We start from the raw sequence: 13853 nt of genomic DNA on the forward strand, positions 1-13853 counted from the left end.
CGGGGCCAGGGCCCTGTGGAGTGTCCTCTTTTTTAAAACCTTAAATATGGTAACCCTATACAAGGAAGCATTTCTGCTCTTTATTGGATAAACAAAAACAAAAAAGAAATCAGTATTGGGGGCATTTTGTCGGTTAAAACCTAAAATCAGAAGACCTAAACATAGTTAAAACCCTGGATAGCAAATACTGGCTCAGTAAAGTCCTTAGCAATTGCAGGGCACACTACTAGTTAAGTTTATCAGGGTTCCTCTTATATCCTATTTAACGCTCTCTTTGCAGAGTAAATAAGATTCTGGTAAGGTGACATTTGATACTCCCTGGGATTTGATACTCCCTGGGAGTATACGTTTTAATTATTTTATTATAGTGTGTTCTTGTTGATGCACAAAAATATCTTTAAATCACATTAAGATTGTGACCTTAATTAATCAAAGCTAGTAAATTACAGGGTTAGGCATGGAGTCCTTTTCAAACTCACTCTTTTGTGCCTAGGTAGAATTGCACTAGCTAGTATGTGTGGGTAAAATCACTTTGCTTGCAGACCCTGGGGCAGATGGGTTAAAGAACAGTGTATTAGATACGACAGATCAGAACATTCAGAGTCCCAAGCTGCATGCAAAACTCCCACTGCAATCTGTACGGAGTGAGGCCTTCACTCTATTGTTAGCGTGTGTGTGTTAATTTCCTTCCTATTCCTAACTGTAGTCTGGAGTGAGAATGAATCCCTGGTCCTTAGAACCATGATTTTAACATATCAGTGATTCGGAAGACGAGCTGCCAAAGAAGACCAAGTTAATGAATGGACTCTCCTACCGCACAGCTGTGGCTTGTCCTTCCCTATGAAACAGAGAGTGACACTTGCTTTATTAAAGGCTCTCATAGCCTAAACTAGCATGCCCATGTCAAGCTTGTTCTGCTGTGTTTCCAGGAAGGTCTGACTGCTCTGCACTTGGCTGTGGAGGGAGGCCACTACGACTGCGTGAAACTCCTCTTGGAAGCTGGTTGTGACGTTAATGCCCAAACCCAGGTGAGCAGGAACGGTCTGAAGATTATTCTGTCTCTGAGCACTTCACGTTTGTGCTACTTATAGCAACTGTGTGGCTGGCACAGCCGCAATGCACACGCTGTCAGCAGTGCACACGCAAGGCTCATCTCCATTCATCTTCTGGAATGCGACTTCGGTTAATAAAGTATCAGTGCAGAGTGGAAAAGCCATTTGCCCAAAGGCTAGGCCTCAAACACTTGAATGTGAGCCGCTTTGCCCAGAAGGTCCCAGCGCAGGCAGTTGCCATTATGGTATTTTGTCTACACGTACCCTGGAATTTGTAGTAAGGTCTCACTTTCAGTCCCAGCTTTGGTGGGTCATTGGCTGCCTGTTATTCTGTCACCAAACACAGACTGACTTGTTCGCTACAGTGGACACCCTGCCTCCACAGGAATTCTCTTAGCCCTGGTCTACACTACGAGTTCAGGTCGAATTAGCAGCGTTAGATCGATTTAACCCTGCACCCGCCAAACGACGAAGCCATTTTTGTCGACTTGAAGGACTCTTAAAATCAATTTCTGTACTCCTCCCTGATGAGGGGATTAGCGCTGAAATCGACATCGCCGGGTCAAATTTGGGGCAGTGTGTGGTAATCTGCCTTCTCAAGGGACAGTGCAGCTGGGAACCAGCCAACAGATGAGGCACTTCTTCAGTGCCAGGCCAAAGGGAGCAAGCAAGCCATCTTTTTGTCATGTAAAGTCTGGCCCACGGTGGGAAAATTGTTCACCACCGATTAAACTGAAGTTCCCTTCATGGGAATGGAATCTAAGGCCTGGTCTACACTGGGAGGGGGTGTGGGGGGGATCAACCTAAGATACGCAACTTCAGCTATGAGAATAGCATAGCTGAAGTCGACGTATCTTAGTTCGACTTACCTCCCGTCCTCACGGCGCGGGATCGACGGCCACCACTCCCCCGTCGACTCCGCTTCCGCCTCTCGCCGCGGTGGAGTTCTGCAGTCGATGGCAGAGTGATCGGGGATCGATTTATCGCATCTACACTAGACGCGATAAATCGATCCCCAATAGATCGATCACTACCCGCCGATCTGGCGGGTAGTGAAGACATACCCTAATAGTGCTGTAGCATCAGGCTGATTGAACAGGTATCGTCTTCCCTCTGAAAACACGTACTGTCTGAGAGAAGGGGACAGCCCATCAGGACAGAGAGATATGAGACTATTACAGGGGAAAAACAACACCCAGCGAAAGATCATTAGGGTTTTCTGAAGGATAAGGGGGCAATTGGGAGATGGCGAAACTCATCTGAATTTTGTATCTTAGAGAAGATTCCCTCTGAACGGGTCAGTCCTGCATGCCTTGTACCTCCCAAACTCCTGATTTCACTGCAGGGCATGAGCAATCGAGGCCATTCAACCAAATAGTTGCATTCCCATGTGAAAGTGGTTATGGCTTTGGTTGTGGAGCTAGCCAGTTGAAATCTATCATCCTAGTATTGTCGTGTCCTTAACTGTGTGCACTGATTTCCTCCCTTGCTCCCCAGAGGAAGGAATGCAGGGAGAACTCTTGGGGTGGCCTCTAAAACAACTGGGATCACTGGGAAGCAGAATGAGCAGAGGCCCCGCTGGAAATACGTCCTTTGGCTTGATAAAAGGTCCCGACTAATATCGGCCGTGTTGCTGTCTTTCTCAGAAAGCGATGACCTGCCTTCATTATGCAGCTCTCCATGGCTATGAAGACATGGCCAGGGTCCTTATTGATGCAAGAATCTACATAGATGCAGTTAATCATGTAAGTCCTATTAAATGGCTTTAAGCATTGATGAACAGATAGCGCCAAATTCCAGCTTTCTTTCGGCTTGGCAAAAAAATACAGGGCTCAATTCAACACTGCAAAAGTAAGTATTGCTGCGAGCCTGTATTGTGGCTAATCACAGCACTCCATTCAGCCAAGGCAAGATTTGTGTGGGGGAGAACATGTCCTCTGATCCTGGGCCCTGCCTGAGAATGCCCCTTGGCTGCTCAGTTATGGAGTGCTTACCATATGGAGGGTCCCTTCATGTCGGGGAGCTAGAACTGGGTAGAAAACTGCTCCCTCAGGCCACCCCGAGTCTGTGTGCACCTGTGCCTAGACTGTCGCCAGCCATTGTCAGGAGAGCTGGGTTCCAAGAAAGCAGAGTTCAGTTGCTGGTTGTGTTTCATATGACAACAGTAGCTGCAAGCTTGTTCCCATGGACTTCAGCAGGAAGACGGCTAAGCCTCGCCGTACATCATTCCCTTGTAGAACCTGGAACAATCCTGGCTGCGGTTTATACGTTAAGCCAAAGGCTGCGTGAATGGAAGTTAAGTTCCAGAAGTAGCCATTGTGTTCTGGCCAAGGTGCCCTGGCTGTTAGGAACCAGGACGTATCTGGCCCAGTGAGCAAAGCAGGCATCCAGGTCAGAGAATGGAAGTGGAGGTGAGAGCCAGAGTCAACTGCCAAGTCCCAGAGCTAGGGGGTTGAGAGGACCAGTAATCAAAGATAAGGATCAGAGCTGGGGTCAGATACCAAATGCCAGAGCCAAGGGTTGAGCCAGAAGTCAGAGCAAGGGGGCAGAGCCAGGATTGGTAGCCAATGGTCAGGAGCAAGGTCAAAGGGCAGGAATTGGAGAGCGACAAGGATCAGACACGGAGCAGGAGCAAGGCGGGAGCTAGGGGTGAGGAGCAGGTCAGGAACAGGGCTGGATCAGGATTGCAGGAGGCAGTCAAGAGCAGGGGCCAACGTCTGCACAGCTGCTCAGACAGCCCACATGGCTCACTTCCTGGCGTAGGTAGCGGGTATGAGCCAAACGGGCAGCTGCAGGCCTTGGGGGCTCTGATTGACTTTCCAGGTTTAACAAGATGGTGCTTTGCCCATCTCCCTTAGTGCTGACAAATGAGTGTCAGCAAGCCATGGCCCCCACAGCCCCAGGATGTAGACCTGCATCCTTGGATCCTTACATTGTGGGTGAGCTAGACACCCCAATGCCTTTTCCCCCTCAGATGCAAGTAATGCACCTTCTTCCCGCAGCAAAATGCATCAGCTGTGCACATTGCAGTGCTGCAGAACTTCCCAGCCATCGTTAAACTCCTCATCGACACAGAGTGCAACCTGGACATCCCGGATAACGTAAGGCTGGGAACCCTTCCATCTCTGAGCCGTGGACCACATTAACCGAGGTTTTAAATCAGCCAGTTCTGAGCAGGGGTGGGGGAAAAGAACAACGCTTTTAAATGTGGAAAACGTGGACGTTCAGCTCCTGAAACATGAAAATGGCTGAATTGTTCACATTTTTCCAAGCAAACGCAGGGCCCAACCCCGCAAGTGCTCTCTGTGTGTGGAATTCCTGTTGAGTTCTTTGGGTGCTCGATACACAAAGTTTGCCGATTCAGCCCCTCACCTGAGCTGTACACAAAGAGAGAGAATTTCAGCACAGAAGGATATTTTGAGACAGTTAAGAATGACTGAAAATGGGGGGTAAGGATGGATTTGGTCGGCTCTCAGTCAAAATTGTGGTCTCACTAATGACGAGCCTGTAACACAAAAAGATCTGTATAACCTAGCATTTGATTTTAGTTATTATTCATTCTACTCTTGCAGTTATCTCAATGCACGCTTGCTTGCTTCATGCCTGCATCAAATTGCCACATTATTTTGTTTGGTTTCTTTTAAATTTCCTGGGATTTTCCAGAAGTCCTTGAGTATGAAAGAAAAAAATCACAACAGTGGTATCCATATTGACCTGCAGCCTTACGTGCCATAGAATGTAGTGGCTATTGGCTCTGGCTCCAGTTGGCCAAGGTGTTTTGTTGCTGCTGTGGTCATTGCCTATGGACGGCACTTAGAGCAGATTCTCCATTTCCTGGGCATCTCTGCTTGATTCACAGGGTTTAAAAAATTTCCTTCCAATAGTCCCAAAGGTGCTTTGTATAATACAACAAGTTCATCCATCTTTAGGCTGAAATATGTACCATCGAGGACTTCCTAGGGCTGGTACCAGACCAGGCCATTGTTATTTCTGAATGGCTCTAGCAGTTCACTGTGGGCCCATTCCAGTTGATGGGAGAGTTACATTGACATTGAATGGGCATGAGGGAGAACAGAACGTGCTCCTCTGTACACACTTGGCATTGTCTCGCAGTAGAATCATAGAATATTAGGGTTGGAAGAGACCTCAGGAGGTCATCTAGTCCAATCCCCTGCTCAAAGCAGGACCAACCCCAACTAAATCATCCCAGCCAGGGCTTTGTCAAGCTGGGCCTTAAAACCTCTAAGGATGGAGATTCCACCACCTCCCTAGGTAACCCATTCCAGTGCTTCACCACCCTCCTAGTGAAATAGTGTTTCCTAATATCCAACCTAGACCTCCCCCACTGCAACTTGAGACCATTGCTTCTTGTTCTGTCATGTATTGTTATAAATGGCCATATTTCTTCCCATCATTCCTGGCCAGCATTTCCTCCCAGGTATTTCATCTTGCTTCTGCTTTCTTTTTACACAGAGGCAGCAGACACCACTCCATATCGCTGCAGAACACGGGAGACAAGACATAGCTGAGATGATTCTCATAGCAGGAGTTAACCTGAAGTTAATTGATAAGGTAAACATCCTTAGGGATGGGATAGATGCATGGAGATTTGGAAGAAAGACGTGTTTTGTTTGATCTCAGCCCATGAGTAAAACTGATAGTGTTATTAACATACAAACATTTTCAAGGAATAAACAGTTAAAATAATGCTTTTTTATTGGGGGGGGGGTAGGGTGTGTTCAATTTTGAAGGGGATGTGAATGATTCTTAGAAAAGTACAGGGTAGTTCACTCTTTGCTATGCAAAGTTCTCAGACCTGACTCCTGCTACTGTAGGGTGACCAGATGTCCTGTTTTGAAAGGGACAGTCCCATTTTTTTGGACTTTTTCTTATATAGGCGCCTATTACCCCCCACCCCCGTCCCGTTTTTTCACAGTTGCTATCTGGTGACCCTATGCTACTGCCATATATTTTCACTTATACTAACCGAACAGTGTTATTCTGTAGCGATCATAAATAACAAATTATAGGGATTATAGTGCAAAGAAACATTTTAATGGGTAAAAAAATAAAAGATCCAGTGTGTGTAGATCTGAAATACCCAGATCTGAAAGCTCTGCTTTCTGGGGAGAAAAAAGAAACCCCAGAACTCCAATTAACTAAAAGAATTTTAAGAGCACCAGGCAAATTCTGTTCTTTGTTCTGAGAGTGTAGTTGGGCATATTTGCATATGTGGGGGGAAAACTCAAGAGCATTCAGCCACAGGTTAGTATCAGAGCTACAATTCGCTATGAAGTTAAACAGCAGCACGTTTTATAAACAAAAACCAAATCCAATGACTTAGCCTTTGGTACTGAACCAAAATAAATGTTTCTTGTTGCCACCATCTGGCAGCTCTTGGAAGTAGAGCAGTGGCTCTCAACCTTTCCAGACTACTGTACCCCTTTCAGGAGTCTGATTTGTCTTGTGTACCCCCAAACTTAAAAACTACTTGCTTCCAAAATCAGACATAAAAATACAAAAAAGTGTCACAGCTCACTAGTACTGAAACATTGCTGACTTTCTCATTTTTACCATCTAATTATAAAATAAATCAATTGGAATATAAACAGTGTACTTACATTTCAGTGTATAGTAGATAGAGCAGTGTAAACAAGTCATTGTCTGTATGAAATTTGAATTTGTACTGACTTCGCTAGTGCTTTTTATGCAGCCTGTTGTAAAACTAGGCAAATATCTAGATGAGTTGATGTACCCCCTGGATGACCTCTGCGTCCCCCCAGGGGTACGCGTACTCCTGGGTGAGAACCACTGAACAAGAGGAAGACACTGCACAGGGAAAACGTGCTTGCTAAATTGAGGACATTTTATCCCCAGTACAAAATGAGAACTCTTCATTACCAAAAAGCCAATCCCAACACAGAATTCCTCTCCTGGTAGGCTGCATTTATTTCTGATAACTGATAGATACATAGATAAGATAGATAGATAGATGATATGTATTCCAGTCCCATTCCTCTCTATCTATGCACAGTTCAGACAATATACTGGTCATACATTAATAGTCAAACTGACCTGTGTCGTTTTCTAGGAGATGGTTTCTGTTCATACACGTACTGCAGAAATTTGTGGGATTACACGGATCAGTTCAGATTCATACACCTCGGTGAATCTGTTGGACAAAGGGACGTAGTTCGTCTCAGACTTAACATGTAGTACTGAGTTGTGCCCTCGGAGACACGGGTGCAAGCGTTCGGCACTCCGTGAATGTCTGTAAAGTGCTTTGAAGCCCCCTGTTCTCTAAGTGGTGAGATCAGAGACATTTAGGGCCAAGTTGTGGTTGCTCCTGCCTGATGCAGTGGGGAGAGGGCACGCAGAGAGGGCATGGTTGCTGTCGTAGAGAGGCATAGGGAACCTGGTTCTGGGCGGGGCACAAGGCAATTAGCAAAGCTACCACAGCTCCCAGAGCAGAAGAGAAGGCGAGCAGTGAGTGGCATTCAGCATCTAAAGGGACAGATGACCGGCTGGGTTGGGAGAGTGGCTAGAACCTGCCCCATGCACTTAGTGCTCAGTGGTGCAGCATGTGCCATTTTGAGACTCCCTCTAGCACCCCCTGCAGGCACTAGGCTTGCAATGCACCCAAATCCACCTTGCCTATATCAATGATTGCTGACCCCTTAATTTGGCATCTGTAAACCCTGCTCCTGTAACAACAGGTAAAAATAATTATGCTTTAATCTCTTAAAGAGCTAGGAATAAAGTAATGGCAGATCACATTTGTCTATCACCAGTAGTAATTGGGGTGTTTCAGCTCCCACATATGATGGAAGATCCATAATCACTGCAGATGGATGAAATGGAAGGATGGTCCAATGGTTAAGGTGCTGGCCTAGGACCTGGGTTCAAGTCCCAGCTCCACCCCAGACTTCTTCTGTATCCTCTTAGACGTCACTTTCGTCTTTCTGGGCCTCAGTTTCCCATCTGTAAACTGGGGATAATAGCATAATCCCTACCACAAAGGTACATTAAAGACTGGGAGGTGCTCAAAGACTATGACGACGGGGGGAGGGGTCAGATTAGTCTCTAAAATAGAGAAATGGCGAATATACATTTTGGACACAATTGTTCTTTTTTTTTTTTCCTTCTTAATTTCAGCAAGGAAAAACATCCCTGGATGTAGCTGCCCGGGGTAACCATATCAACTTGGCGGACATGATTATCAAAGCGGATCGGTTTTACAAATGGGAGAAGGTAGGCAGCATACACTGAGCCGAGTATCCTTAAAAACATCCTTTATACGAGACAGTTCTCTGTGCTTATCGGTACGAGGGGAAGAGAAATGCAGACGATCCCATGGCAAAGAGCTCTCTGTTTTCATCGTCCACTTAAAAAACCAACAACAAAGCAGCCCACAACTGTACCACAGACTTTGCTTATTAATATAGGAGTCCCTGCTGTTAAATATCCTGGCTGCATTGGGAGGAAGGGAGGCCGGATTTTCACAGATATTTAGTTACCTAAAGATCAGTGGGAGTTTATAAAGCACTTAAGCAGGTTATGCGTCTAGCCCCCATTGAAAGTCAAAGGGAGTTAGATGCTGTCACAACTCCAGTCAAGCGCCCCCTCCTGGCCACTCACCAGACTGCGGTGAGGGGATCCCACCAGTGAATCCCCCCCCGATGTTTTAAGCCTCTGGAGTCTGAATAGATCCCAGGCGCTGTTCCTATCTTGGGGTCCCTAGGCACGCTCTTGGGATCATCTACCCAGCAGCCCCTCCTAAGAGCCGAGACCTCACAGTCCAACTGCTTAGTCTCTGGAACCAATGCTGACCCCCAAGATATGCTCATAGCGTAACACCTTCTCCCAAAACTCCTGCTGCGTGAGCATTCTGGCTCTAGTTTACTGCTCGCAGGGACATGTGCTAGGTGTAGCAGATAACGTACAGACACTCTGCACAGGATCCTAACACATTATTGCTCTTTCTTTAATAGCACGAGGCACACACAGTTCTAAAAAAATAAATCCTACCAGGAATGTCCTGGAGTCTCCAGGAATTAAAGATGAATCTTCAATTAAAGATTGTCATGTGATGAAACCTCCAAAACTACAGCCAACTAAAATCGGCAAACCTAGCACCTTCTTGCCTCAGTTTCCCCACCACTCCAGAGTCTTCTGGGAGATGGGGTCATCCAGTGTCTTCCTGTTGCAGCGTATGGCTTGGGTTCAGAAACACAGAGCCTTCTCCCGCACCTCACTTCTCCCTTGGCCAGTCTGTCACCTTCCTTCTACCTGCCCAAAACTTCCTGTCTCTCTCTCTGTGAGTCTCCCCTCCACCCCCCATGAGTTATAACTGCCTGCTTTGTCAGCCCTGTCTCCAAGCTGGAGAATTTCAGCTCTCTCCACTCCCCTGCTTCCTTCAGACCAGAGGAGGAAGTATCTTCTCCCAATTTAAACAAACCCATTGGCTCAAGGTGCTTCACTCTGAGTAGACCATAGCTGAGTTCTAATGGCCTAGCATTGTCCCTGGTCTGGGAGGTAGGCTTATCAGCATGGTAGATACACACCGACAGAGGGGCATTCCTGATACCGCAGCTTTCATAGCAACACGGTATTATCAGCCAGAGTTCTTCAGTTGTAAATAGGTTCCCCAGATCACCATCCCAAGCACCTAACCTGTTTAGGCCTTCTTGGAAATCCCAGCAGGAGTTCTTGGAGGATGGTCTTGCCGTGAAGGCCTAGAGCCAGGCTATCGGATTCTATTCCAGGCCCTTAGACAGGCTGCCTGTGTGGCCTTGGGCAGTCATTTACCCTCTCCATTTCCTCATACTACTTGCCTACATCGCAGGTGGTTGAGAGCTTTCTCTCATGTTACTGAAGCATGTTATTCAAGAGCGTCAGACAGAAGGCTCTGTAGAAATGCAAATTGTTACCTACATGGGCTTCTGTAGCCAGGATGCCATTAACAAGATGTATTTAATTGGGCCAGGATGAAAAGGACAGTTAGTAAAACAGAAACGTGCTATGTCAGAATGAACTTAAACTGCCCCAGTGGCAAGGCTGGGGGATATTACAGACCGGCCATTACAAACAAAAGCATGGTAGGTCTATTACTGGAAGAGCCCATGGGCGTTACTACTGTTGCTGCTAACAATCCAGTGTTAGTTTCCTGTTGTCATCAGAACGTCAGCAAGTGGAACATGATAGCCTATAATCGGGTAATGCGAACAGAGGGCATAGCTCATTGTTCAGGGATTCATTTTTCAGGGTTGTGGTGTTTTTTTGGGGGGGGGGGGGTGTTTTTTCTCTCAACCTAAAAGAAATGTGAAGCCTCGCACTGAAACTCCTATTTTAACATCGTAGGACAATCTCAGCAGTGACTCCGACTCCTGGGTGGCAAAACACTTAACCTTTAAACAAGATCACAGGCTGGAAACGCAGCACATTCGCTCAGTGATGTGGAGATTAGCTACTAAATACCTCAAACCCAACGAATGGAAGAAGCTTGCACATTACTGGAAATTCACTGATGCACATATCAGAGCCATTGAGCAGCAGTGGGCAGGTATAAACCAGATGGTGTCTCATTTACGCCAAGCTTTTCCATCCTTTTCCTTTAATCTATATATTGCTAGTAGATAATTCTCCAGCAGTGGCACTGGGCCACATGCTAAGGAAGCCACCTGGTTCAGATGGCGCAGCCACAAGATTGCGTTTGAAATGCTTTATAAAATAAATAGGAAAAATGTGTCCTCACCTGAAAATGGCTAGTAGGAAAACCCACAGCTCCCAAACAAGGGGTCTGCTGCCTCTCCCTGGCTGCTATAGAGAAACCCCAAGCCTAGGAGATCTTGTCCCTAAAGGGAAACTTGATTGCTGTAACTGACAAAGCAAGACAGGTCTGAACACCTTCCTACTGAGTGGGCATTTTCAGGCAAGCGGATAAACGTTCCTTATTCTTCTGCACAGGGAGACCACGGACTTTAACCAGTGAGATTTTATTACCAGTGCCCTGGTCTTATGGGGAGCCAACTTCCACCAAAGACTCTGGCCCCACTGGGCCAGTTTGCCCTTCGCTTGCCCCTCTGGCAATTAGGAGCAAATCTAGAGAAGAGCATTTGGAGGGCCACCAAAGAGAAACTCAGGACCATACACCTGCCCTCCTGGGGAACAGGCAGTGCTTTCCCCTTTTGGCTCAGCACAGAGCACCATGGGGGCAGTTAGAAGGGTATGTCAGGACAGCCTGCATTCTGAGCTTGGAAAGATCCCTGTTTGCAAATCACAGCTCTAAGTGGAAGCATGGAAGAGCCCAAAGAGTCATAAGTTTGCATGAAACATCCTCTGCCAAATTCAGTCATTTACTTGCAGGTGGCTTTCAGAAAACTTCCAGTTCAAGGACCTGGGTTGCTATAACAAAGTTACATGAAGTTCCCCTACCCCCCCCCCCTCTTTTTTTTTGGCAGCCTATTCCATTAAATCTTTGATATTACTTTGGATGTGGTACCAAGGCTTTTAAGAGGCCAGATTTCTTGTTGAAGTCAGTACTTGGTCCTGCTAGTGAAGGCAGGGGGCTGGACTCAATGACCTTTCAGGGTCCCTTCCAGTTCTAGGAGATGTAATATATGGAGATATCCTACCTGGTGTGAGTGCAGGCAGCTGTGAGTCCAAATGGTTTAAGAAGTTGGAGTTGCTGTTTAAAGAGCAGGTTTAATTTCCATATCAGATTGCTTCAATTAAAAAAAAAAAAAAGTGTGGCCGGGCAGCAAATAGGGCCAAATTTACCCTCACATCCATTCACTCAATTCCCACCACAGTTGAAGGGAGTTCCACGTGTATCAAGTCAGAATTTGATGCAGTCTACGGACACCATACAGAGTGAAATACAGTTTCATCCATGTATCATTCTTACCAGGTACTAAAAGCTACAGGGAGCATGGCCACAGAATGTTGCTTATTTGGCTTCATGGTGTGATCATGGCAGGAGACAATCCAATCAAAGGACTATATGAAGGCCTGGTGGGGATTTGTAGAAGAGACTTAGCAGGTAACAATCCATCACTTTCCTCTTAATACAAACTTAGCACCATTTGAATTAACCTTTTAATACTTTATTTAATTTCTGTAGCTGTTGCATAATGTAAGTATAACCAGTCCTTTTTCTAAATACAGAGTCTTAAACTATTAACAGCCTCAAACTCCTCTAGTACCTAGGAGGTTGTCTTTTCCCCCTTGTTTTATGGAGTACACACATTTACACATACTGCTGGGCCATTTCTCCTGCCGCTTTGTACCTCCCATTCATCAGAATCCTTTACTAGAGCAAAAATACCCACACCCAGACATGTAGAACCTCCTTTGTTAAGTAACTAGGATTAAAAAAACAGACTGAGTAGACACCCCTCAGAGTAAAATAAAAAAAATTTAAAAAATTCAGCGCTGATGTCAAGCTGCCACTCAGCACAAAGGTTCGAGTGATATTTTTCATTCCGCTTCCCCTAATGGGTGAGAGGAAAAACACCTATGATGTTTGTTTTACAGAAAGTATTAGGAAAAAGGCAAATGCAGAATCCACTTCTCCAAGGAAGTGTACAGCAATGTAACGACTGAAGGGGAAATGACTGTACGATGCTGCCTCTGCTGACTTTTTCTTAGAACTACAGCGATTGAACCTGAAGCATTCAACTCTTCACCAAAAAGTGGCCATAAAACTTTTAAGGGCTTCTTGTCATGACAAGTGGCACTTCTGCTGCTTCCACTTGAGATCAGGTAAACTAGGAGACACATCAGCACATGCTAATAATTTTAAAACATCTTTATATCAGTGTGGGGTTTATTTGCTGTTTCATAGATGCTGGTGACTATAATACAAGCTAAGTGAAAAGTCTCATTTGTGATACTGTGACTACGTTTCAATCAGGACTCTGATATTCTTTTACTGTAATTTGTTTACATCTCGTTTTTTGTATGTATAATTTTTTTTAATTGTCTTTTATAAGTTACAAAGGGGAGAACCTTTCTATTTAACATGTAGTAAGATGTGTTCTTTACCCAAACATCTTCAGTTTTTGTCCATGTCACCTGTGGTTTACTGTGGGAGGAATGCTCAATTGTTTAGCTGCTGGTGTCGTTACATTTGTTGGGGGGGGGGGTGTTGGGGGTGTTACCTGGACTGTATTAAAGAAGGGATCAGATTTTGGATCCCAAAGCCTCGACAGTTTCCCATTAGCTGGCATTTGAAAAGCTACAAATTCCATAGTCCTGTGCAATTGAATGTTTGTTAGTTGCGCTTTCCAAGGTTAAAGTCATACTATAGATTTGAGCCATCTTCACACAAATACACAATACAGTTTTGTTAGAGTCAATACTTTTCCAATTCATTTTACCTTATATAGATGAACCACCTCTACCTTTTTGTGCTCTAAAAGTGCACAACTCAAAAGCGAGAGGGAATTGAAGAGTCAGTTCCCCTCCTTGGCGCATAAACATCTGTATATTCCCTAAAGGGGAAAATGTCAGCATACAGGCTAACATGTTATCGCCACACACGTAGCCTAGCCTTGAGTGCCAGTACGTGGTTTACTCGATTTCAGTACGGAAGAGGTAATCAGCTGTTATTTATACCAACCCTCACAAAGAGCACACTTTTCTTAAACACTCAGAAATTTGTCATGTGAAGTTTTGTATTTTTTACAGTGTTTAAGGGGGAAATAAAGTCTGTTCTCCAATAAACTAGAATATTTTTCCTGTAAGGTGATGGGTGATTTCTTTCTTAGTTCAATCTGTGTTTTATAAAATGCTTTTTAA

The 13853-nt window shown here is 45.3% G+C and overlaps 1 protein-coding gene across 1 annotated transcript in view; it reads left to right on the forward strand.

Moving 5' to 3' along the window:
• The window catches only part of ANKDD1A (ankyrin repeat and death domain containing 1A), a 22757-nt gene extending 9552 nt beyond the window's left edge, over positions 1 to 13205 (forward strand). The window contains exons 4-11 of the mRNA XM_029910755.1: positions 909 to 1028; positions 2699 to 2797; positions 4055 to 4153; positions 5526 to 5624; positions 8208 to 8303; positions 10413 to 10614; positions 11962 to 12093; positions 12588 to 13205. Of these exons, the coding sequence (XP_029766615.1) occupies positions 909 to 1028; positions 2699 to 2797; positions 4055 to 4153; positions 5526 to 5624; positions 8208 to 8303; positions 10413 to 10614; positions 11962 to 12093; positions 12588 to 12649 (909 nt within the window). The 3' untranslated portion in view covers positions 12650 to 13205. The remainder of the gene's footprint in view (positions 1 to 908; positions 1029 to 2698; positions 2798 to 4054; positions 4154 to 5525; positions 5625 to 8207; positions 8304 to 10412; positions 10615 to 11961; positions 12094 to 12587) is intronic.
• Positions 13206 to 13853: the final 648 nt, after the last annotated feature.

The sequence above is a fragment of the Terrapene carolina genome, unplaced genomic scaffold (genome assembly GCF_002925995.2).
Source record: "Terrapene carolina triunguis isolate 2854851 unplaced genomic scaffold, T_m_triunguis-2.0 Scaffold67, whole genome shotgun sequence".
Lineage (NCBI taxonomy): Eukaryota > Metazoa > Chordata > Testudines > Emydidae > Terrapene > Terrapene triunguis.